Source organism: Thunnus thynnus, chromosome 19, assembly GCF_963924715.1.
Source record: "Thunnus thynnus chromosome 19, fThuThy2.1, whole genome shotgun sequence".
Lineage (NCBI taxonomy): Eukaryota > Metazoa > Chordata > Actinopteri > Scombriformes > Scombridae > Thunnus > Thunnus thynnus.
In genome coordinates, this window is record NC_089535.1 from 11,203,625 (window position 1) to 11,228,235 (window position 24,611).

Here is a 24,611-nt window from a genome sequence, read left to right on the forward strand (position 1 = left end):
CCGGCCATACATAGGAAAACTACATAAAATAAACACGTAGAACAAATAAGCTAAATATTAACTGCAGCTGTAATACAGAAAATTTTGACACCATGTGATATTGATACCAGACAGGCCACTTCATTCATCTCCAGAAATTTTAAATGATTTTATACATACACATACACTCACTGAGTACTTTATTAGGAACACCTGTGCAATCTGATGCAATAGGGCTGAAGTGGACCGCACCAATAGTGTTGTAAGTGACCACAGTGAGTGTCAGTCTTACAATTATGAGGATAGTCCCAGAGGCAAAGTGGCAAGTCATACACTGTATGCTTTTGTGTGCGGCCCACACACTTAAAGGTTCAGTGTGTAGGATAGTGGCATCTAGCGATGAGGTTGCAGATTGCAACAAACTGAATACCCCCCCCTCTTCCAATAGGGTTTTTCTATTGGCACTTTTGGCCGTGCCAAGTCAAACCGTGTCTCGTTGATTTGCGTGTCCATAACCAATTTAAATGTGCCGAGTTGTGCCAAGTCGCACCCGAGATGGACCATCTCCAGAGTCAAGGCAAAGCGTGCCCGACCTGCTTCCAAGCAAGTTGCAGGTGATATTTTGCTAACCGCAGCCAACCCATGACAACCCCTCATCTCCCCGCTTCTCCCCCTCAAACAAGTTGTGTTGTGAGACTCAACTCAGGTCTGTGCTGGAGACCAGAGAGAAAGACATTTTAAAAGTCTCTGTGTGTTCAGCTCTCAGTACTTCTGCAGCATCTAACTGAATGTTTCCGTTTGTACTCTCAGATATCTGCTTTATTTTACTGTTTCCTGATCGCTGTCAGCCATATCAGAGCCGTGTTAAGTTACTGCTGATGAAAACATATTTCCTGTTGCGGCTGCTGGGTTGACATAAAGGAAAAGATAAATACTGAAGTGCAAAATGTTTTATTAAATAGCTGTTCGCAATGAAGTTCAAAGTGTGTACACTAGTTTAAAGTTTATGAAAATGTATATTTCTTCCCTGATTTAAAAAATAATTTTGCCAAAATAAAAATAAAAATAATTTGATGCATCCAACCAAAAATTAAACCATAAGCATCCTCAATAAGTTCAACACTTTTCCTGCCCTATGTCCTTTGGAGCAAGTATGTGTGTGTGTGTGTGTGTGTGTGTGTGTGTGTGTGTGTGTGTGTGTGTGTGTGTGTGTATGCAAAGTACTAAATATGCAAGATTTAAATGTTTTGCATTGCAAAGCAAGCATGGTGATAAAATAGCCACTAATCCACACTATGTGTTTTGACATGCTTGGTGTCTAACATATCTGAGTCCAGTCCTCTGTCTCATTTCTCATTAAGAAAACAGGACTAACACAATCTTTAAAGTGTCCCTATCAAGCACATGTGGAGGTCAGTGTGCTTCTCTCTCTCCTTGCTTCTTTAGTGGAGTGGACTGAGGGCATTTGGAAAGAAACTCGGCCACTCTGTCTTGGCAAGCATTTGCTGCCCATTAGTGGAGTCAGCTACCACGCTGAAGGACTGAAGGGACTCTTTTTTTACAAGGAATTCTTATTTCCCAAAAACAATTTCCACCAAGATGACCTCTAATTCCAATTTATCCAACATGCGGCGGCTGGTAGAACAACTGAAGCTGGAGGCCAGTGTGGAGAGAATCAAGGTAAAGGAAAGAAATAAAAACAGAGGGTGGAATATGCTCATATCTTTAAAGAATGTAAGAGTTTGAGGTTGAATTTGTTGTATCTATAAACTGTCACCCATGAAAAACATTACAGTATGACTGAATGCTTTCATTTTAAACATTATATTAGCCACATACTACTTAGCGCGGTCATACTGTCTTATAAAGTCTCATTTGTTTTGTTCTACTGCTTTAATTATATTAGCCCACACATTATGCGCATTATATTTGTGTTGTACTTAAAACAGTTGTATGCTCTCCACGTGTATTTTGACACATCAAAAGGTGATAATTACAGATTAAGATGTTTGTAGAACATAATACATACTTCACAAGAAGTTTAAAACACGTCACAGATAGTCTAAATATTTGCAGTCAGTCAGGCTGTTTCAGCAAAGTTAGAATGTGTTTTGTGTATTAAGATATTGTCTCTTATCCTTTTCAGACTACTACTATCTTGATGGTTTTATCTGTAATGTAATGTTGTCATGTTTTAACTGTTTGTTTATGTATTTATATCTGGTTGCTAGTGTTACTGGGGTCCACACCCTTAAAATACGTCATAAAAGCAGGATGCCTATAAAAGTATCTTATTAAACAGTAACTAAAGGTGATGTGAACATAAATATTGTCATACTGGACACAATAGACTAATCAAAAGTTGCTGGCTGAGCTAGGATGTATTCTTACGTATTTCTTGGAAGCGGAGATGCTGCTTAAGTCTCTGCGTGCATCGATTGTCTGCTCAACATTTTTTTTTGTTTTGTATAGTTTTATTTTTCCTTCTGTGTCATGGCAAGTTTCTGGCCCATTCCATTAGACAGCACTATTTTACAAAACATGCATCTTTTCCGGTGATATATATGGAAAAACATGGACAAAGGGGGAAAAAAACCCCCCAAATATTCCAAATGAAATGTTCATGATAAAGAACTGTTACATATCTATAGCTTAACCTGATAAAAGGCCTTTTTTCTCCAATTAACTGGCTAATTTATATGTTTCATGTGTGAACATGTTGTATATATTGCTTACATTGTGCTGTACATTTCCTACACTGCATGTTTGCCTTACTCCTTGTTCTTTTTAACTTTTTATTCTCAGCAGCTCCATATTTTTGTCTGCTCTCATCTGTTATAAATTTACATATTGTTTGTTTTATTGTCATTTTAAATGCAAATTTTATGTCTGGCCAAGGTACAACAGTTGAAAACACTGGCACATTAACAGTGATAAATTTGCATTCTCCCTGTAAAAGAGAAAGTATATACATACAGTATAATGTATATTTCTGCGTTTGTGCCCCCAGGTGTCCCAGGCTGCTGCAGAGCTCCAGCAGTACTGTCTGCAGAACGCAGGCAAGGACGCCCTGCTGGTCGGAGTCCCCACAGGCAGCAACCCCTTCAGAGAACCACGTTCATGTGCTGTAGTGTGAAGCCAAAGAAGGTCAGAGTCCAATTAATTGTAATTGTAAGTAACACCTACTGTGGATGTGTTTTGGGGGAAGAATTTCAATAGGAGAATAAAAACATTTGCACTTTTTTGCAGAGGAAGAAGGAACGGACACAATTGGCACTATGGCATCTCACTGAAGAATTCTGCTGCATTTTTTACATACTATAAGATTTTACATTAATGTTTTTTGAGAAATACATAAGAATTGACGAATATTTGTTGTAACTAAAATCTGTTACTACATTACTGTATAGCCATAAAAATTTTTATATTTTGATCAAGGCTTTTTAAAAAAAACAAAAAAACATTAAAGGGCGTTATATAAACCTACTTCATCTTAGTTTTTATTTAAATAAAGTTTGAAAGCTAATTCTTTAAGTGTGATCTTTGTGTTATACAGTGGACAGTGTCAGAGATATATAGGGATTGTCTATGGATTATACTAAGCGGATGTTTATGGCCAGGCTCTAAATTATCCCTTGGAATCTCACAGCGTCGGAGCTTCCTGATGTTCAGTCTAAGTTAGGAGCACGGGCAGAGAGAGGAAACTGGGTCTTCCTGTTCAAAACTGCAAAGACACTCGACAGAGTTTTACGTCTCACTCAGTCTTTGAGGTTTTTAGAGATCTTTTAACGTATTTACAAGATCAAAACTATGCTAGATTAGGAATAAAATGTGAATCGCCATGACGTAGAGATTGGATTTTATGAATCATGTTTTCTATTTTATTTAAATGTGTTTAGTCACATAAATCAGTATCCATTTAATTTATTTATTTGTATATATTGTGTAAAATGGAAGTTAAAACATAGATATTTGAAGATGTAGACAGTTTCCTCAGAAACAGTCCAGATCAGCCTAACAGAGGTCTAGCCAGTCATGAGACAGCTCTCTGCTTTGTCACTTCCTTTTCCTCTTGGTACAATGTTCTTGGACGCGTCTCAATAGTCTCCACGTTGTGATGCCTCCTCTCTTAACAACCTTTGTTCAAAAATACCGTATGTGCACTGTGGGGATCAGATGCTCCTCTATTTTGACTCTCCTTGCTTGAGAATTGAGCAGAAATATTTTTGTGTGATGTAAAACAGAACGGAGGGCTGAAAATGAACACTAAACCAGAGAATAATGTGAAGCTGATTCACATGTGAACATCAATATTGTATCATTTTTAACCCCAAATTTGCAAAATGCATGAGATTGACAGAAGAAAAACAAATCTTGTGACAGAGTGACAAAGTTCATTTTCAAAAAGTCAGTAGATTATTTTTAGAGCCACAAAATAGATTTTCCACTTCTGGTCTTACTTTTAATCTGAACATTAGTCATGTGTAATGTACCTTCAATGTTTTAGAATATTTCTGAAAGTTATACAACCTAAACAGACAAACAGACAATACATCTTGGTATATTTATTCATAATGTACTAATCTGGGGTATATCTCTACATGTGCTTGATAATATTTAATTTTAAATTGTATTATTAGTTTAAAGTGGAATTGAAGTATACATTTGCAACGTTCATTTTAAAACAAAGTATTTCTGAAGATACCAAAACCTCTATTTAAGATGCACATGGTATATTAACATGATTTGCACTCTTTTAAATCATTTCAGTTGGTGTTCATATAGTAAACCTTTAATAAGCAATGAGTCCACGATGATTTAAACAGCTCAGGTGGAATGAAAATTAAATTAAATGAATGAAAAGTCTATTATTTATATCAATGTTTTATTAACCATATCCACATTTACATGTCTCAGGTGCTACATTTACATGTATCCTGACATTCTGCTCTCAGAATGTCAGGATATACATATATTTTAAAAATCTTTAAAACATTTAGTTAAAGCCATTTGTACTTAGCTATTTTTCCAAAACAAACCTTTTACATTACATGAAAATTTAGGTTTAGTGTTAAAAATATCCAAACAGTTGTTCAATGGAACTTTAGACAGTGTTTTACACCCACTTGTCACTTCAAGTCATTAAGTTATCACTTCGTTAACAGTAAATTAACGAGATGGGGCAGGTGCCACCATGAATAACAAAAAATACAGGGAAAAGTTGAGAAAGGTTAATTTTATGCAAATGTCCTCTAAAGCAGTGTGAGCCAATCGTGCTAGTTTTGATTCCTGTGGAAACATAGACACAGAGTTGTTTACTACTCCACTACATGAAATAACTTGAAACAAAAAGGAGGAAAAGCTGATCGTTGTGGTCTCTCTACAACATGTATTTAACAAGCTACCAAGATTGGTAAAAAAATGACAATGTGTGAAAAGAAATCGCCAACATTGTTGGTTCATTAGTACGGCAGCTACGTCAGAAAAGTTCGAGCAGAGTATGTAAATTACGCAACACACACACAGAACTACAGATTTATAAGAGGCCAGAGACTGATTACTACTTTCTATTGTATGTGTGAACGGACTATTGTCTTGCTGCACTGATGTAGCAGTGTAGTCCAGGGTGTGTCAGTACACTGTGACATCACTGTTAGGTGTGGTTACAGGTGCAACAGATCACACTTCTGACCACCTCACTGCTGGCTGCAGTCAGTGATGACACTTGAAACTTTCAATCAACTACAAGCGGGCAAACCACCCTCTTACACCAGACTCACAATCATATTCTCTTATAATGGAACACAATAAAAAAAAGAACAGATAATGCACCTTGATCCATTAAACCTCCATGCTATAGTGGTGGTTCAATAGTTTATGATGTGAGCTGTGGGCTAGAGATTATATCTGGATGTTTGTTGAATGTCTCCCTCTGAGCCATCAAGAAAAAGATCTGTCTGTGCGGTGATACTAGACAGCTCACAAGGGTTGAATGTGTGTAATCAGCTGTATAGATAGATATAAATCTAGAAAACTACATTTTGGTTCCAGTTGCTCTCTGAGAAATTTTCTCTTTTGCAAGTACATGTTAAACAAAATCAAGCACAGCTTGATGCTTTTGATACAGCATGCACACAGTGTTTCTCTTTTTCATGTTCTTTTTGATCTTTTCCCTTTTCCAAACGGGCTGCCGGTTTCTCACATGTAGATTTAATCATAGAAAAGGCATGAGAGAGTCAGAGAGAAGCTGGTTCAGTTATTAACTATGACATATATATAACAGTTATATGCTGTTACAGTACATGTTTGTGGCTGATCTGAAGGTAAATTGAAAGTGTCATACATGTTGAAAGCACATATTTACTTGTTTAGGAGAACTTATGCCATCTGCTGGTCATGTTTAGAGCACAAAAAATATCACCTTTCATCTCACCCAAAGCAGTATTTCTGATGATTGGATATCACCAGTGGTGGAAGAAGTATTTATATTCTTTACTTCAGTAGAAAAAGTAGAAATACCATAAAGTAGAAATGCTCATTTACTTATATATTAAAGCCAAAGTCCTGCATTTACAACGTTATTTAGGTAAATTAGGTATTATCTGCAAAATATAAATAATATATAAAGTATCGAAAAGAAAAGAAAAATGGCCCCTGTGAGTGTTACACAAGGTGGAGGTAGTTTTAAGTGTTTATTTTTATACTGTTAAATAGTTTAATCTGTAACAATCTATACTGTTTTATATGATCATCAGAAGTTTTATTTGTAAATTCTTAATCTGTAAAACAAGTAACCACAGCTGTCAGATAAATGTAGTGGAGTAAAAAGTACAATAAACATATAAAGTAGCATGAAAAGGAAATACTACACAATTAGTGGTGGCCATTTGAACTTTCATATGAGAGGACAGGTTCACAATTTTTCAAGTCTGTCTTAAAACAACAGTCAGGTGCCCATATAAAACACTGAAAGAGGTTTTCCTTGCTGTAATCATTCCTCCTGTTTATACTGGCTATTAAAAGATCCCCTTCAAATGCACTTTCAATGTAAGTGATTGAGGCCAAAATCCACCATCCACCATGTGTGTCCACACAGTCATTTTGTACAAAAATGCATTTAAAGTATGACTATGTAACATCTGCGGAGCAGTAGCAAAAGTGGCCTTTGCTGCCACAAATGGTAATTACAGGATGCTAATCTATGTTTGTACTTTCAGATATCAGCCTTATTTTACTGTTTCCTGATTGTTTTCAGCTGTATCGGACCCTTGTTAAGTTACTGCTGATGAAAAAATTTCTATGAGTTTGTGCAGGTGGGTCTTTGGTGAATTACAATCACTTGTTATCTCACCAATTGTTATCAACAGAACTAAGATACATACTAGCAGCCACCTGACTGTATTTTCCACAATGCGTTAAGATGATGTGGATCGTAACGTAAGTCAGTCAGTATAACAGCTAATGGCTGTTAGCAACTACGTTTTAGCTGCTGTGGGTTCAGGTGTTGACAATCCAGGAAATAAGACCAGTCAGAAGCACAGCGAGGGATGTCACAACAGTGTTGAAGTCTGTCCCCCTACAAATAGTGTTCCCTCACATTACAATAGTGCAGGACCCTCGCTGGAAGGTAAAATAAGTTTTTTAAGCTACCTTAAATTACTACCGAAAATGCACTAAGAACATGTCGTCTCCAAATCTTGTTGTGTCAATTTGTTTTTAGTGAAGAATAGCACTGCTAGCGAAGTTTTTCACAATAAAAGCCTTCCATTAATTTCAGTGGAAAGCCTTTAATGTGAATGGAGTTACATCCATGTAACTAAAGTTACTACTTCTCGCGGGTGATCATACTCGCTCAACTCAAGTTACATAGTACAAGAACAGGCGTTCAGGGCGCAGAGTAGGAATGAAAGAGGCGCCCTTCTCCTTATCACAAGTCAGTATACCATCAAAATTATTTTGAAGCTGTTATTTTAAGGTAAAATAGTTGCATAATGTTGCTTTAAAAGTTTATTTGATGCTTATATGAGGCTTCAGCAGTCTGCGTTAGTCATATCAGGTGGATATCTGACACAATTACAGTCTTGTTAGTATCTTTGTGTTTCCTCACAGTGTTTCCTTGTTGAGCTGCAATGGCAGTATAGTAACAAAAAGAGGGACTTTGGCACTAAAAAGACTGTACCGTTGAAAGATATCTACTTGATTTGACTCATTTGGACGGCTGAAGCTTCATATTAGCTTCAAATAAACTTTTAAATACATTTTTGCACAGAAGGATGATTGTTGATTTTGGCCTCCATCACTTACATTGTAAGTGCATTATGAAGGGATCTTCTAATAGCCAGTATGAACAAAAGGAATGATTATGGCAAAAAAAAAAACATGTGTCAATGTTAATTTGGGCACCTGACTGTTGTTTTAAGACAGACTTTAAAAAAAAATTGTTAACCCATCATTTAAACAGTCTTCCAGTTGATTCATACCCTGCAGGAATGAGTCTAGACCAAAAAGAGGTATTTTGGCATCTGATTTTGTCATTTCTCTACTTTCTGTTGGTCCTGGGGATTTAACCTGCAAAATTAAATCTAAATCCAGCTGCAGGGAGTGGCAGGGAGACGTGCCTAACCGCTGCCCTACCATCCTGAGATGATTAAAGGACTGAAACATCGGTGAAGGATGGCTCCCAGCTGAAGACCCTGCAGCTGTAAGCAGAAATACCTTGTAGGTTTCAACATCAACCGGTCACCAAATAAGCATGTTCATCTTAAAGTTCAGGACAACACAATGGAAAATTTAGTAAATTCAGGAATGCTTTTCTATCACACAGGCTACTATTCATTGTTGTCAATAAATGCTCCACCAGACATTTCATTCAGAAGAAAAGGAAAGCTGCAGTTGTTCTTTGACAAGGAAATAAAGTGAATAGCTTGAATGGAGTGGTATTTTCCTTTAAAGGTGTGGGCGGGGAGCAGAGAGCAGAGTTGGGTTTCAGTGCCACCCCCTTTCTATTCTCACACACACTGTAGTGCACTCCAGTCACACTCCATGGAGGCACTTTGGCCTGCGTGTGTGCTTTGGTTAGCCTCAAGCTTTCCCGGCTGACTATGAACTCAACTGCCATCAATGAAGGACCACAATTCGACTCACCACTGGGGAACTTCCACAGCTTGTCCATACCTTTTTCAGAAGGTCAATGACCTCTTAGGACCCACTGATCCGATTGAACTTTCATGTATCGGATGAGCACTTTTATCAAGTGAGGAAATGGCCAAGGTGTACAGACTCTGTGTAGGAATAGTAACAGGTAAGAATTACAGTTTTTTACTTGAATCAGTGTCCACCTTCACTACTCTGTAGTTGTAAAGTGACTTAAGAAGAGTTTAGTAAACCATGACAGAAACACAGGAGTGATGTGCATAATATGCTATGCTATAAAGAATTTTCTGAATTTTTTATACATGTTTTCTCCTTAGCAGACATCATGCTCATATAAAAGAATGCCACTCTATGTAGTCATTTGATATTGTTTTGATTGTTGACGCACTTTTCCACACCCATGTGCTTTAAAAGTCAGGCAGCCAAAGCAGGTTTGAGGACAGTGCTTTCCCTTCTGTGCTATAATTGTACAGTAGACTTCAGTGTTGGTTAATAATTGAGTGAAGAGTCCATACACCAGCAATATACCCCCTGTCATTACTGATCATAGTCAAAACACGCTTCCCTCATGTGGAATGAAATATGAAATTTGGATACCAAATGTACTCGTATATCTATGAGGTCACTAACATTATGTAATCAAACTGCTTTGAGAGTGACAGGATAATTAAAATGGTTTTTGTTTGGAATAGTAAAAGTGTTTGTTATTGAAAGAGTGCGACTGAGACAGAAGTGGGCGTGAACACTCTCTCCTCTTCCTTCCCTATAAGGCTGGTTGGCATCATGACGCAGAAACTACTCACAAATTTTTTCCCTGTCATGGTGCTCTCTTAAGCAGATCCCGTAGGTGGGATGTGGCGAGAGATGAGCTCAAATGTATGAGCATTGTGCATGTGTGTCTATTTGTTGTGAGTGTGTACATCTGTGTGTGTGTGTGTGTGTGCATGTGTGTGTGTGTGTGATCAGCTTTTGTTTGTGTTTCTGGCTGCAGCTCTGGCCTTATGCAAATACTCCCTGGCAGAGTGGAATACCACCGACGAGTCTGCCAATCGAACTGTGTCCCACTGTCATCACCATGGCAACAGAGACAATTGCACAGGTAGATATGGGAGGTAGGCATGGGGCGGCTCCTCTGCGGTGTCTTAAGTGGTGGCTTTGAAGGATTTTAAGGTGGAGAAGGCGCAGATGTGGATGCAAACACGCTCAACGGCAAATGAAAAACCAGAAAGATAGAGAGACAGCGATAGGGAGGCAGTTGTGGAGGAGGTGGAGAGCAGAGTAGTAATTAAAGTCCCTGTACTAATCAGTGGCCTGGACAAATTGTTAGCAACTTCTCTGTGTGGGGGGAGGCAGGATCAACAAATTACAACCTTGCAATTAATTTCCTTATAATTGCTTTTGTCTTTGTTTTCTCAAAGTAACTGAATCAACCGGAGAAAACATCAAACATTTTTCACTTTAACAAGTTATTTAAAGGATCTGCTTCATCAAAATTCACTTTTTTCTAATGAATACTTTGACATTTAAGGAAATATACTTAGTCATTTTCTTGTTGAGAGTTAGATGAGGGGATCAATACCACTCTCATGTTTGTACATTAAATACTAGGACCAGAAGGCACTTAGCTTAGTTTAGCATAAAGAATGGAAACCAGGGAAAACACAGCATGTAACTCACACTAAAACGAAAAATTTGTCATTTTCACACTTCATTTTTTGTGCAGATTAAACAAAAAAGATATAACTATAAATAAGTGAGCTTTAGAGGTGCTGGTAGGTGAATTTTGTTATCTGCAGAGACAGGTTAGCTGTGTCCCCCTGTTTCCAGTCTTTATGCTAAGATAACCAGTTGCTGGCTCTATCTTCTTATCTAACAGAATAACAAGAGAGTGAAATCATCGAATTCTAGACAAGAAAGCATAATAAGCATAAGCATTTCCCAAAATGTCAAACTAATCCTTTACACTTTGTCACTGGATATTTTTCTTTTCAGCACTGAGGTCATGGCAGCAAGCCTGTTCTCTGGTTTCAGCTAACAACTGAAGTGCTCTCCTTGATGTCACCTGAACAGCAGTATTCTTTTACAAGCTCATTTTCAAAGATGGGAATGTGCAGTAAAGATAGCGGCAGCCTCTGGTATAAGAAGCATTATGTGTAACCGGTGGTCAGAAGTTCACAATTATGACCTACTAGCAGCTGTGTTAGGGTGTGTTTTAGTGTGTGAGTGTGAGCAAACTAGACAGAAGAGGGTAGACAGAGATAAAGTGTATGTACAGGTAGAGTGGGTATTGCACTATAACTGTATCCTAACTTTGCATGTGTTTCATTTAGTGAAGAATTGTTGTATTTGAGACACATACAGTTGCTAATGAGAACTTGATGACACCAGGCTTTTTCTGGCACAGATTCATCAGGCTTCCTCACTAGATCGTATTGCAAACAGTCTATTTATACGCCAGGTCATACCAGAAGGTGAAGGCTTCGGTCAGAGAAGCAAGCTGACTGAACATTTTGGGAAATTAGGTCATTCGATTTCCTGACAAGAGTTGGATGAAAACATCGAAACCACTGTCCTTCCAGGAAAACAATATTATTAGTCATTTCACCAAATGCCCAGAAACGACATTTTTACACTGAAGTGACAAAGCCCTCTACTGGTTGCAGTGATTTCATCTTGCTGATTGGGCGTCAGATCAGAAAATGCTTGTATATGATGTTCTGAAGAGCCTGGACCAATGATTATTTAATTTGGAAGTCTTGTTGGCTAAATATTTGGCAAAAGCCAGCGGGTAATTAGCTTAGTTTAGCATAAAGACTGGAAATGGGAAAATGGCTTGCCTGGCTCTGACCAAAGGTAATAAAATATGCTTACCAGCACCTCTAAACACATTATATCTTGTTTGTTTAACTAGTATTAAAACTGAAGTGTAAAAATACAATTTGCAGTTTTACTAGAGTTATGTTTGGACCTATTTTTTTGTCCAAGAGAGATAATTTATAGGCCTTGGACGTGCATGTAGACAGATTTTATAATGGTCAGAGCCAGGCTAGCTGTTTCCCCCTGTTTCCAGTGTTTGTGCTAAGCTAAGCTAACTGGTTGCTGGGTGTAGCCTAAGATTAAACTGACAGATAGTGTACGAGAGTGGTTTAATCTTATCATCTAACTCTCAACAAAAAAGCTAATAAACCTATTTCTCAAAATGTCGAACAATTCCATTTAACTCAAGAAACTTTCACTGTTCATAAATTTATATGCTGTGAATTTTAATGGATAATCAAATGCAATCACATTGAACAATCATTCTGAAACTAATTGTAAAAGGTTGTCATTTCATATTTCCAGCAGACATAGATACGGGGCAGTGGAACGGCCACTTTTCGAAATGTCCAGAGGACCTCAAGCACTACTGCATCCACGGGGAGTGTCGTTACATTCAAGAACAAAAGTCACCGTCCTGCAGGTGAGAATCTTCTACTGCTAAAAGATGAAGATACTGTATGATGATTGAGAAATATAAAGAGACAGGTGCAGTAGTTAAAAGAACAGCAAGGGGAGACTCAAAGTTAAGAGCTTGGAAACAAAGAGGGAGGAAATCGACAAGGAGTTGAAAACAGAAAAGATGAACGAAAGACAGTAGAGTTGTTTCATGGCCTGTTACCTTCCTGCACTATAATGGGTTTTAAATGTGATATATTAGGAGAAGCAGACTAGCACAGGTGGGTGCCAGGAAAATTCACATGGAATCATATGAAAATGAAAGTCTTTATTTTCCTTCTTCCTCTCAGGTGTCAGCATGGTTTCATTGGTTCCAGGTGTGAATACGTGGACCTGGACTGGCGGATAGGAGAGAAACGACAAATCATAATTGCCTGCGTCATCGCGGGGCTCGTGTTCCTCATCCTTCTCATTGTATTCATCTGCATCTGTTCACAGTGAGCCTTTGTGTTTCAAAGACGGAAAAAAAAAGTGATTTCCCACTGTAGGAAAATGTACTAAAAGGAAGAGTTCAACATTTGCTTGCTGAGAGTTAAATAAGAAGATTGTAACTACTCTCATGTCTGTATGCTAAATATGATGCTGGAAACAGGAGTTAGCTTAGCTTCGCATAAAAACTGGAAGCAGTGGGAAACAGCTGGCATGACTCTGTCCAAAGTAGTGATGCTACATATTCATAATATGTATTTGTGTGGCTGTTTCTCTGTCAGTCGTAGGTGCAGACTCTGGCGGCGGAGGGGAAGACGGAGGGAAGAACCAAGGAACGGGACAGAGAAGCTCAGTATGATGGATAAAACACGAACAACCATAACGCCAGACTCGACAGAGCCACCACACACTAATACTGTATGAGGTGTGTGTGTGTGTGTGTGTGTGTGTGTGTGTGTGTGTGTGTGTGTGTGTATCCACCAGTCTGTTAGGGATTGTTTAGACATTAAGGAGTTTGTCCTTCATATGACAGCTGCTGCCTTTTGTCTCACAGTGACAGCAATGTGCTGTAGGAGGCCCCTCTGTGCTGGACAGGAATGAAGCCTGCTCAAAGGAAGGACATTTCTGGATGAAGTGTGGCTGTGTTCAATCACAAAGGAGTATGCACCCTTCACTAAAGGGGGAAGCCCTGCCTGAAATTTCAAAGAAGATGCTTTCCTGGATTTATGCTAAACACAAGTTGGAGATCAGTGTTCAGCAGGCGTTATGTTAGCAGAGACGCTTTTTTCCGCTGTTAAAAAGCAACAGGCACTTGTAGCCTTTCACTTAGAGCTGCTTAATGCACAGCACTAAATAAATTGTTGCTACGTTGGAAAAAGCTGTGACACCAGCTGGCAGCTGGTGATAACAGTTGATAAAATTATTGGTCTGTGTGTCTGGGAGACACAGAGACATTGGAAAATGAGAGGAGAGGGACTGTATAAAGATGCTACACTCCATGCTCTCTTTGGGTAACTCTTAACTAAATAATCCGTTGAATGTATAGATATATGCCGAGTACCAGCAGCTGCAGTATACTGTTTCAGTATGCTGTATTTGTATGTCATATTGTTTATACTTTGTTTACTGCTGCTTTTAATCTCACAAATGCACAGTGTTGATATTTCAGAATCAAAAAAAATCAGCAGTTATCATCCTTTATGCTTCCTTCATATCCTTTACGTCCCTGTGTAGACTCACACAGAATATTGTTACTCATCAACATTAGCAATGCAAGAAGAGCCTTCTATATATGAAAGGTTGCAGTTCTGGACTCCCAGGTTTGGAGGAGGACAAGGAGAACTTGTGCTGGAGGATTTTTTTGATCTGTATATTTGGAGCCGAGCAGCCTCCGAGCTACAGCGACAGAACAGCCGAGCCTGTGTGTGAAGGCTCAACTGAGGTGAAAGTGCTCCACTGTATGAGACAAACTGCCAGCCTTTCACTGGGTTTAATGTGTATCTGTATGTGTATTAAGTCTGCATCTAAATGTAAAATGAAGAGAGTTAAAGTCAGTGAGGTCTGCTCCTGCTGTTTAAATATAATCCATGCTGTCCATTTCTATCATTTTTCAGAAAAATTCAGCACAAAATGCTAAAAAAATAACTGTACTAAGACTAAGTTACTCAACGTTATCATGGTTTTTTCTAAAAAATGTTACTCAGCATAACCTCCCTGAAGACTGTGTAATATAATTTTTGATCTCACCACAGACCAATGAGCTCAAAAGACCTCTGCTGACTTTCACTCCCACACAGATAAATGTCACTGATTCTCAAAAACTAACCCCCGATCCAGATGATCAGTTCCATTTCCAAACTTTTAATTGAAAACATGCAATATTCACAATATCCCCACATAAACAACTGCGCCATACACACTCAGATTAAGTAATGATTATGCTCCCTCTCAGGCGATTGTACTTTGGTTTCAGTTGTATTGTGTTGTTGTGTTGCCATGGTACTGTATTACCAGCCGGAGTCGGCTGTGTGATGTTGCAGGAGCCGACAAATTCCAGTGTGACAGAGTGACGATAATACAGTATTGTCCTCTTACATAATATGCCTTAATCCTGTTGGTGGGAATTGTCTTGTCTTGCTTTGTCCTTGATTCACAAACTGTTTCATATGTTGTTCCTTAAAATGTGCAGTCTGCTAAATATCAGTGACGTGTCTGTGTGACAGAGTAACCTTTTATATATGAAGATTCAAATACAGGAGATTGATAGCGCCACAATGAAAAGTGGCTGAACATTTGGCAAAGTTATATTCATACACAGCACAGTATGTATAGTAAATTTTGCAATCTGTTTAGTTTAGCTTCACTATTAACTGTCCATTTCTTAATTTATCCTTTTTTTTTGTCCAAATACACAAATCAGCACTTGAAATTGTAAATATGGGACTTCATATTAGCGAACAGACGTTAAGAGACATATCAATTTTCTTATCTAAGAATAAATTATATGTAAAAGAATAAGCATATTTCCCAAAATGTTAAACAATTCCTTTAAGTTACTGCATTTTCCCTTTTGTCTGTTGCTTATTTTTCACTATATCAGTATTGGCGTGTACCAACATGACAGTTCTCAGCAGCTGCAGTTTGCAGCATTTCTTAAATGTTTTTGAATTCCTTGGAAAAACTCAAGAATTGTTTTTGTCACTGCCTGCTATAATTTAATCATGGGGGGAAGACACTTGGCTGTGTGTGTTTTGCAATATGCCAACTTTAATTCATTTTACAGAGGCAAAGACCTGCTTGACTTGTGCTTGGCTTCTGTTGTTGAGCTGCTTTGCTGAAACTGGCTGAAAAAGTCAGCTATTCTCAACATTTAGACCAAGGCAACTATGAAATTAAGTACAAGGAGAATGGATTAAAATGCATTGGAAAGACACTGACAAGAAGTGATAAAGCATTTTTTCTCTCATAACCTAATTATATTGGCTTAAGGATATTAGTTTTCATATAGCAAAATTGAGGTTTAATGTTTTGCCTGTTAAGAACACAATCTTTTTTTATTATTCTCAAGGACATCTATTCTCTGCTCTGTTTACAATGAAGGTGTTCTGATCTTCGACCTAATTTCAGGTGACCTGTGTGGCCCGCTGTCTTCAAAAGAGTGACAGCTGTGGAATGCTTCTAGTTTCTATATGAGGGGTGTGTCTGCAGGACTTAGAAGTGAGGCTGATAAGAAAAACAGATACCAGCCTAACTGTAGTAGATGTTTGATTTGGAACGAAGACACAGTAAAATTTCCTTCATTGTTATTTTGAAACACCTCAAACTTATCGCTTCAGTAGACTTCAAGTGGATATTAGACCTTGGGATGAAGTGTAGATGTGACTGCACGCTTCATTCAATACAGTTTTCACACTGACTGCTAACAGCTCCATCTGTTCTACTCTGGTATGTGTGTAAGCTGGTGGCTCCAACAGCTGTGCTGTGACTACCAAACAGTTTGACTGGAAGCTGTTGCACCACACAGGGTGCCACATCAGCACTGGAAGTGAACATAGGGAGCAGTTCAGGCTGTGTTAAATGTGTTTTGTATCTTTCCTTGTACAGTGTGTGCTCAGTTTTTGTAGTTTGCATGAATACCACCGGAGGTCAGCAGAACTCTGAATATAACAGCCCTCTAAAATCTTCATCTCACAAGTTATTTTAATGCTCCAATCTTGTAAGAGTTACAATCACACATACCATACCCTGATGTGAGAGCGGCTACACTATTCTTTCTTCAAATGTAGCAGAGAGAAATGGTTATGATTATAAGCACATTTTCATGGCTGCGTGTGTTTTGCAATAAGCGTAGGTGGCTGTATCCACAATGTATTGTGGATACAGCAATTATCGTTCTCTTCCAGTAAATTAATCCACTTCATGACATCAGCTGTCATGTGAAGATTTCTTCCAAAACTAAGAGGATCAGGAAACCATTAGCGGGGAGGGCGGGTAGCTGTGATTGGAACAGATACCACTTATAGCAGAGATTTTTCCTGTCGCAGACCTTTATTTGTCTCCCTTGGTGCTGCAGAGGTTCAGAGGTGAACTGAAATGTTGATTCCAGAGGAGGATTTGTGGTATATAAGCATGAAAGAAAGGGCAAAAATTTTTCAGGTTTGCCGTAATTTCATTTTGATTCCCACAAATATGAAAAAAAAAAAGGATCAGGCACCAAACACGTGTAGAGATGGAGCTGCTGCCCTGCTGACTTCTGGGATGATGAAAATAGATTTGGTTTCTTTTTCATTATTATCATCATCAGCACTGATGATGCATCATTTCATCCACATAATCCTGCTTATCAAATCAAATTACACGGCAGGATGAATATTGGAAAATTGCTTCTAAAAAATGGATCTTATACAGTATGTTGACATTTACTGACTCTGATCTCATGTTTCCTTTTGAGCTGAGATATTCTTTCATCTACATTTTTGATTTGCATCCACTGAACTAAATGCCAAATTATATATATATATATATATATATATATATATATATATATATATATATATATATATATATATATATATATATATATATATATATATATATATATATATATATATATATATATATATATATATATATATATGTGTGTATATATATATATATATATATATATATATATGAGACAAGCAATGCAAAGATAACTTTCTTCTTTTGTCACGGTTGTATTAAGCAATATGTTTGGTTTTAACACTTAATTGAATCAACCCCTGTAATGTGAAGAGGTTGCTTGGTTGGTTGGTTAGTTCTGTGCAGCTTTGGTTCACCAAAACAATGCCAAATAATGTGGCAGCTGCTCTTATCCCACAAAAATATTTTTAAAAAAGCCAGTTGTTCTATACTTGTCTGCAAGGAAAATAGTGGAGAACTACAAAAGTGACTTGTTAGTGTGATAACGGCAGAGAATGAAGACCCAAACGCAGTAAGCAGACAGGAGACTGAGGCAGTTTCACTCTTCGGGGTCGTACTGAAGGTTTCAGGCAGCCAGGAACCAAAGAAAAGCAAAACTCGGTCTGGAAGCTCAGTTGCATAGATTTTACACTCAAAGTGGCTGATGATGTGAAGGGACAACCTCAGACTTGGCAAGCTGATTGAGCAGGGTTGACGGCTGATTAAAGGCAGCTGTGACGGCCGAGCTTACATCCAGGGAGGCAGGAAGCAACCCCTGGTGGATCAACAGGGGACAGGGATTAATACTTGGAAGCATTAGAAACTCATCTATTATGACAATTAGATCCTCTGGCTTGTTCTCTATAGCACCAGCATGAAGTGTCTTGGCAACTATTGGATGCATTAAAAAAAAAAGTGAAGCCGCAAACTAATAACTCAGATAAATTTATATTACAGATGAAAATCAATGATTTGGCACACTGCCTTCTTCAGGAAAAAACACAGCCGTCATCCAACTGGCATTACTATCGGCTACAAATCAGGGCAATTAACCTAAGTGGCTGATAGGCGAAGCCTGAGGCCAAACACAAGTCCACATAAATCAAGAAACCATAAAGTACAAACCAGAAAAGTAGTATAAATTTCTATTTTGAATGTTATCTTTTTCATTTCTTTTTGTTGGTCTCTGCATGCAAACCAGCACCTCACTAGAATAGGTGTGTGTTTTCCCCTTTTTAATAATTGGTTGGATTGCAATGAATTTTAATGCAGACATTCATGTCCTACTGAACTGGAGCCTAATTCAATAGGAGCTCATCTCAGCTCATCTCTGTCTCTAGAGAGCAAAAGTGAGGCTAGAAATATGGGTGTAATCATAGACAGCGATCTATATTTTAAGAGCCATCAATTATCTCACAAGATCAGCCTTCAACCATCTAAAAAAAAAAAAAAACATAGGGGCTTTATATCAAAATCAGACTCTGAGAAATTAATGCATGCATTTATAACAAGTACACTAGACTACTTTAATGGTCTTTTCACCGGCCTCCCAAAATCAGCTGTGCGGTGACTGCAGTTAATTCAAAATGCGGCTGCACGCATTCCCACCGGAACTAAAAAGTCTGAACACATTAAACTTTGTTTTTAGATCTCAAAATTGGCTCCCTGTCAAAACCGGAAGCAATTTTAAAATTCTGCTGCTCATGTACAAAGCTCTAAATGGCCTTGCACCTCAGTGTATAAAAATACATGCATTAGGTACAAGCCAGCAAGAACTCTCAGATCCACAGGCAGCAGTCTTTTAACCATCCCTCCTACTAACTCTAAAGCAGGAAGGCTGTCTTTGGTACACTTTTAAAAGCAGGTTAAAAAACATACTTTTCACATCAGTCTATGGCTAAGTTCTTAGTGTGTGTGTGTGTGTGTGTGTGTATGAATGTGTGTGTTGTATGTTCTGCACTTGCACCTCTATGATTATGTTGCGATTATATTGTCACTTTATGTGAAGCACATTTGCCCTGTGTATGTGTGAACTGTGCTTTAGAAATAAAGTTCGACTTGACTTGACTAAAAAGCTTCAACTCTGTGGGAATCATTTCCTTCCGCTTTCCTGCTGGGTAACAGACAGAAGACCCACAAACTAAGTGCAACACACCGGTCTCAAAAAAGGAAGAGACTAAAATAGATGAGAACTTCTTTAATTACATTTCCACATAAATTTCCATTTTTAAATGTACGCAGTTAGCCTTGAATTAATTTCAGTTATCCTTGTAGTTATAAAATGTTTTCAGCACTTAAAAGAATAATTGTTTTACTTTGGGAAATAGCTTTGTCACTTTCTTGCTGACAGTTAGATGAGAAGATTGATACCATTTTTATGTTTGTCTGTTTAATGTGAAGCCGTAGCAGCAGATTAACTTATTTTAGCATAAAACCTCACAAAGACTGTGCTGCTCAGAAACTCCAGAAACCACAAATTATCATTATTATTTTTATTAAACATGCTAATTAGTTAGCTTTAGGTGCTGGTTTTGTTACTTTTAGACAGAGCCAGGCTAGCTGTTTCCTCTTGATCCATTCTTCATGCTAAACTATAAACTAAGCTGCTGGCTGCTTAGCTTCATATTTACCATTGTGACGGCCTCGGGTTGGCCCTATCCCGTCTTCCCTGTGCTTTTCCCTATGTTTTAGGAAGTTGATGGGTGGAGCTGAGACTGTTTCAGAGATGCAACACACCTGGGCAGGCTGAGCTTAGGAGGCTTTACATCAGACCTGCTAGACCTGCTATTTAATTTACTTAATTAAAAGTTTTGCATTATTTAAGGACTATGTGTGGTCTCCTTCTTTTGCCACACACTTTTGAGCCAGCTTGTGACACCATACAGATGTGTGAGTTATATAAATCTTCTCAGCTAACTCTCAACGAATTAGTCTATTCCACAAAATGTGAAGCTATTCCTTTAAACTTCACATTTTTGTATTCAAAGCATTTATCAATCAGATCATCAAACCAGCCTTGACAGCCAGTTAGTAGTATGTATAGTACAGTATATCCCTGATATAAACTCATCTGAAAGGTTTTACCAGTTTTGACCGTGAAGGAAATTTATTGTGCAGAAATATATCATAATCTCCTCTTTTCATCTATCCTCTCCAACTCCGGTCATGTCTCTACCCTCCTGCTACAGTTCAACTTTCATCATAATTTAAAATTATTTCCCCCTTCATATGTGCCATCTAGCCAGGTGGGCCCAGGAAAAACTGATGAAGCAGCAGTGCTGCTGAGTCCCATCCACAGCAAAGTGGAATCAATAGGAAGTAAATTAAAAGTAATGGTGGGCTGAATTCACAATGGAGAGACGATTACTCATGAAAGCTAATAAAAAGCGTTTGAGGACAACTTCTGCAACCTTCACTACAGTTAAATATATATATACATATATAGACTATACTGCATGTGCGTGTGTATGTGTGTCCACTTTGCAAAGAGTAAATCATATGGTCATTACAGGGTAAAATGATTCACATCGGAACATAAATGAAATTCACACCGTTTAAATTATTCTATGTCCACCTCAAAACGACAGATTTTTACGTTTTTCCCACGTGGCATCTAATCAGAACCAAGGACAGCGCCAGATTGCGCCTGAGCGCTGCGTCAGGACGCCTTTTCACGGTTGAAGAGCTGGAGACGCACAAAGAACATCTCAGAGCAACAACCTGAGGAGCTGTGTCACCTATCAGGGATGCACAGCAACATATCTGTTTTTTTGTGTTAATTTCAAAAACCTAGACTGCTTTTCAATTTATGCTGTTATTTAAATAGCACAGAAGCTGGTGCAAGAACCTAAAATCCGTTTCTCATCATTTTTTCCCCAACAAATGAAGCATTTGGATCTACAAATGACTTTAGTGGACATCCTCGAGGTCCTGGATTAAAAGTTAAAATGTCTGGAGAATTAACCGACACTAACTGCGAAGGATCAGCAGGGACAGTTTATGCTGCATCCGTCAACTTCAGCTGCATTTTCAGCACTACCAACCGCTCATACGGCGATGACTTCCACCTGTCAGACTTTGACAAAACTGATGTTGTGGGAGATGGCGCCGCTGTTGTGAGGATTGTCATCTCTGTCATTTACTCTCTGGTTTGTGCGCTGGGTCTGGTTGGGAACTTACTGGTCCTGTACCTCATGAAGTCTAAACAAGTATGGAAAAAATCCTCCATCAATCTTTTCGTAACTAGTTTGGCAGTGACTGACTTCCAGTTCGTCCTGACTCTGCCGTTCTGGGCGGTGGAAAACGCGCTGGACTTCACTTGGCTTTTCGGCAAAGCCATGTGCAAGATAGTCTCCTATGTGACCGCTATGAACATGTACGCCAGTGTGTTTTTCCTGACTGCTATGAGCGTGGCGAGGTACTGGTCGCTTGCCTCTGCCCTGAAGGGCAGGCGGCGGCGGCCACCGTGCTGCTCCGCGCGGTGCATCACCGTCTTCATCTGGTTCGCCGCTGTCTCCGCCGCGCTGCCGCACGCAGTTTTCTCCACAACCGTCACAGTTTCCAACGAGGACCTGTGCCTCGTCAAATTCCCGGAAACCAACGGGACCGCGCAGTTTTGGCTGGGGCTCTATCACTCTCAGAAAGTGCTGCTGGGTTTTGTGGTGCCGCTGGGAATAATCTCAGCGTGCTATCTGCTCCTGTTGCGCGTCATCGCCTCCAAAAACACCAACACATCGAGCGCCAAAAGACGCGCCAAAGTTACCAAGTCTGTCACCATCGTGGTCTTATCCTTTTTCCTCTGCTGGCTGCCCAACCAGGCGCTTACAGCCTGGGGAATCCTCATCAAACTCAACGTGGTTCATTTCACTTATGAGTACTACACCACGCAGGTGTATGTCTTCCCCGTGTCCGTGTGCTTGGCGCACTCCAACAGCTGCCTGAACCCCATCCTGTACTGCCTGATGAGGCGGGAGTTCAGGAAAGCGCTGAAAAAACTCTTCTGGCGGATGACTTCGCCGACACTGACCGCCATAAGGCCGATCACAGCCAGCACAAAACCAGAGATGGACGAGCAAGGGCGCGTCCTGGTCCCCGTCAGCGCCCCCGAGTTGCCCGCTGTGGTGTTTTATCCTCCGGGGGCTGTTATGTAGAAAGACGAAACCTGCCTCAAAACAGCACTTTATAGCTTAAAGTGCCACGGAGAAGGTTTTAAATCCTCTGTGTCTACATTAATTGCACTATTTCTATTTAATTCAGGTCGTGTATAATCATGAAAGCTGTATCTCAAATTGGATCTGCATTTAAAGGCGAGAAAATAAGAAATTGCCAAATACTGTGCCACCTCTACATGCCAGTTCATCACACTGATACCTGTCAGTGATCAGTAATGACTTATGCTTGTCCGCAGAAATGTTACTCTGGCCACTTTACATGTGTCTGTGATTTTGTAATTTGCTGCTCTTTGTGATGAACGAGGCAGAGACGTTTATGTTGTGCGTTAAGGAAGAAGAGAAGTAATTTTATGAGAGTATATTTTGAATGTGCTACGTCTGTCCAGAAATATTTTTAATGTGCAAGTAAAGTGCATCTTCAATATGTGAGACAATATCCTGGTTTTTCTCTTTGTTCAGGATAAGAAAGTGCAGAAAACACTCGAGTGCTCTTACTGCACTTTCATTCAGTTTAATAGGACACAGCAACCCCTGGCCTCATGTCCAATGAGTTACACACATTAAAAAAAGAGTGCATTAATATCGGATTTATACTCAGATTGTTGAGGTATCTGAATCAGTACCAGGAGAGACAAAGCTGGATCCCTGCATCCTCATTATAAAGATGGCATCCTGTGTCATAATCCTGCAGCATATGGTTTGAATATCCTTTCAATGAACTTTCATTTACACTAATTCTCTCATAATCGATACAGAACTCCTTTAAATGTATTAATTAACAGAGTTATTGTAAGAATACATTAATTATAAATATTTTTTATAAATAAATAAATCCTTTATTTTGCCATTAATGTACAGTAAATGTTGCTGTGTGCAGAAAGTCAGAAGGGTTATCTCCTCTCACTGATGTTTACATATATTTAGGGCCATTTGCAGAAACATATTATATCATACTATTTCTTCCCTGCCAGTATCACCCCTTCAAAATACAATTGAACAGCAGCAACAGCACCATAGATGGATGATACTGCCAATTCATGGCACCCACAATCAGTTAAAGGAAATGTTCACAGTTTTTCAAGTCTGTCCTAAAACAACAGTCAGGTGCTCAAATAAAAACTGACACATGTTTTTCCTGTTGTTATCATTTCTCTTGTTCATGCTGACCGTTAGAAGATCCCTTCATAATGCACTTACAGTGTAAGTGATGGGGGACAAAATCCACAGTCCTCTTTGTGCGCAACATTTTTTTTCCCTCAAAGATTAGGAGGCTCCAAATTAGTCAAATCAAATCGATTTCTTTCAAAGTAACACTTTTTTTTAGTGCCAAAGTCCCTCTTTTTGTTATGATCCTTCCACTAAAGCTGAACAGGAAAACACTGTCAAGACACAAAGAGACATAAAGACTGTAACTGTGGAAGATATCCATTTGATATGACTAACTCAGACTGCTGAAGCCTCATATAAGCTTCAGATAAACGTTTGTCCCCCATCTCTTACATTGTAAGCCTCTTGTGAAGGGGATCTTCTAATGGTCAGTATGAACAGGAGGAATGATCACAGCAAGAAAAACCTGTTTCTATGTTAATTTGGGTACCTGACAGTTGTGAAACTATCCTTTAATGCAGTGTAGCTGAAGGAGGGTGTCGTCATGGATGGATAGAAGTTTTTTTAATTGTGACTTTCTGAGGATTAATAGACAGTTTAAATCCCTTATTCAACAGAAAGTGCAGGATTCAATTAAGCAATACTGTCTAAAAACATCCTACGAAGCTCATTTTAGTGGTATCTCTTACATCTCAAAGCTGTGTGTGTGTGTGTGTGTGTGTGTGTGTGTGTTGCAGCAGTCTTGCAAACCCACTCTAACAAATAACACTCATGAGATAAATAACATACTGATTTTTTTAAATTAAGCAGCTAAAAGCAAATAGACTAATTAATGCA

The 24,611-nt window shown here is 38.8% G+C and overlaps 3 protein-coding genes and 1 long non-coding RNA gene across 5 annotated transcripts; all 4 read left to right on the top strand.

Annotated features, from left to right (window-relative positions):
• The first annotated feature begins 1,375 nt into the window (after positions 1 to 1,375).
• gng10 (guanine nucleotide binding protein (G protein), gamma 10) lies at positions 1,376 to 3,465 on the top strand. The gene is made up of 3 exons (XM_067574897.1): positions 1,376 to 1,659; positions 2,990 to 3,126; positions 3,229 to 3,465. Exons 1-2 carry the CDS (start codon positions 1,579 to 1,581, stop codon positions 3,113 to 3,115), a joined length of 207 nt encoding a protein of 68 aa, XP_067430998.1. The 5' UTR covers positions 1,376 to 1,578; the 3' UTR covers positions 3,116 to 3,126; positions 3,229 to 3,465.
• Positions 3,466 to 8,986: 5,521 nt separating this feature from the next.
• btc (betacellulin, epidermal growth factor family member) lies at positions 8,987 to 15,988 on the top strand. Of its 2 annotated transcripts, none has more exons than XM_067574167.1 (6): positions 8,987 to 9,280; positions 10,124 to 10,231; positions 12,478 to 12,592; positions 12,918 to 13,064; positions 13,338 to 13,480; positions 13,610 to 15,988. In XM_067574167.1, exons 1-5 carry the CDS (start codon positions 9,241 to 9,243, stop codon positions 13,477 to 13,479), a joined length of 552 nt encoding a protein of 183 aa, XP_067430268.1. In that variant the 5' UTR covers positions 8,987 to 9,240; the 3' UTR covers position 13,480; positions 13,610 to 15,988. The 2 variants fall into 2 exon arrangements, with proteins under 2 accessions (XP_067430268.1, XP_067430267.1); XM_067574166.1 differs by having other exon boundaries at positions 8,989 to 9,280; positions 12,475 to 12,592.
• A 1,673-nt stretch (positions 15,989 to 17,661) lies between these two features.
• On the top strand, positions 17,662 to 19,573 carry LOC137170986 (uncharacterized). The gene is made up of 2 exons (XR_010924696.1): positions 17,662 to 17,966; positions 18,132 to 19,573. It is a non-coding gene; the product is annotated as an uncharacterized lncRNA (long non-coding RNA).
• A 1,796-nt stretch (positions 19,574 to 21,369) lies between these two features.
• On the top strand, positions 21,370 to 23,324 carry rxfp3 (relaxin family peptide receptor 3). Its single transcript, XM_067574687.1, has one exon. It carries the CDS (start codon positions 21,444 to 21,446, stop codon positions 22,644 to 22,646), a length of 1,203 nt encoding a protein of 400 aa, XP_067430788.1. The 5' UTR covers positions 21,370 to 21,443; the 3' UTR covers positions 22,647 to 23,324.
• Positions 23,325 to 24,611: the final 1,287 nt, after the last annotated feature.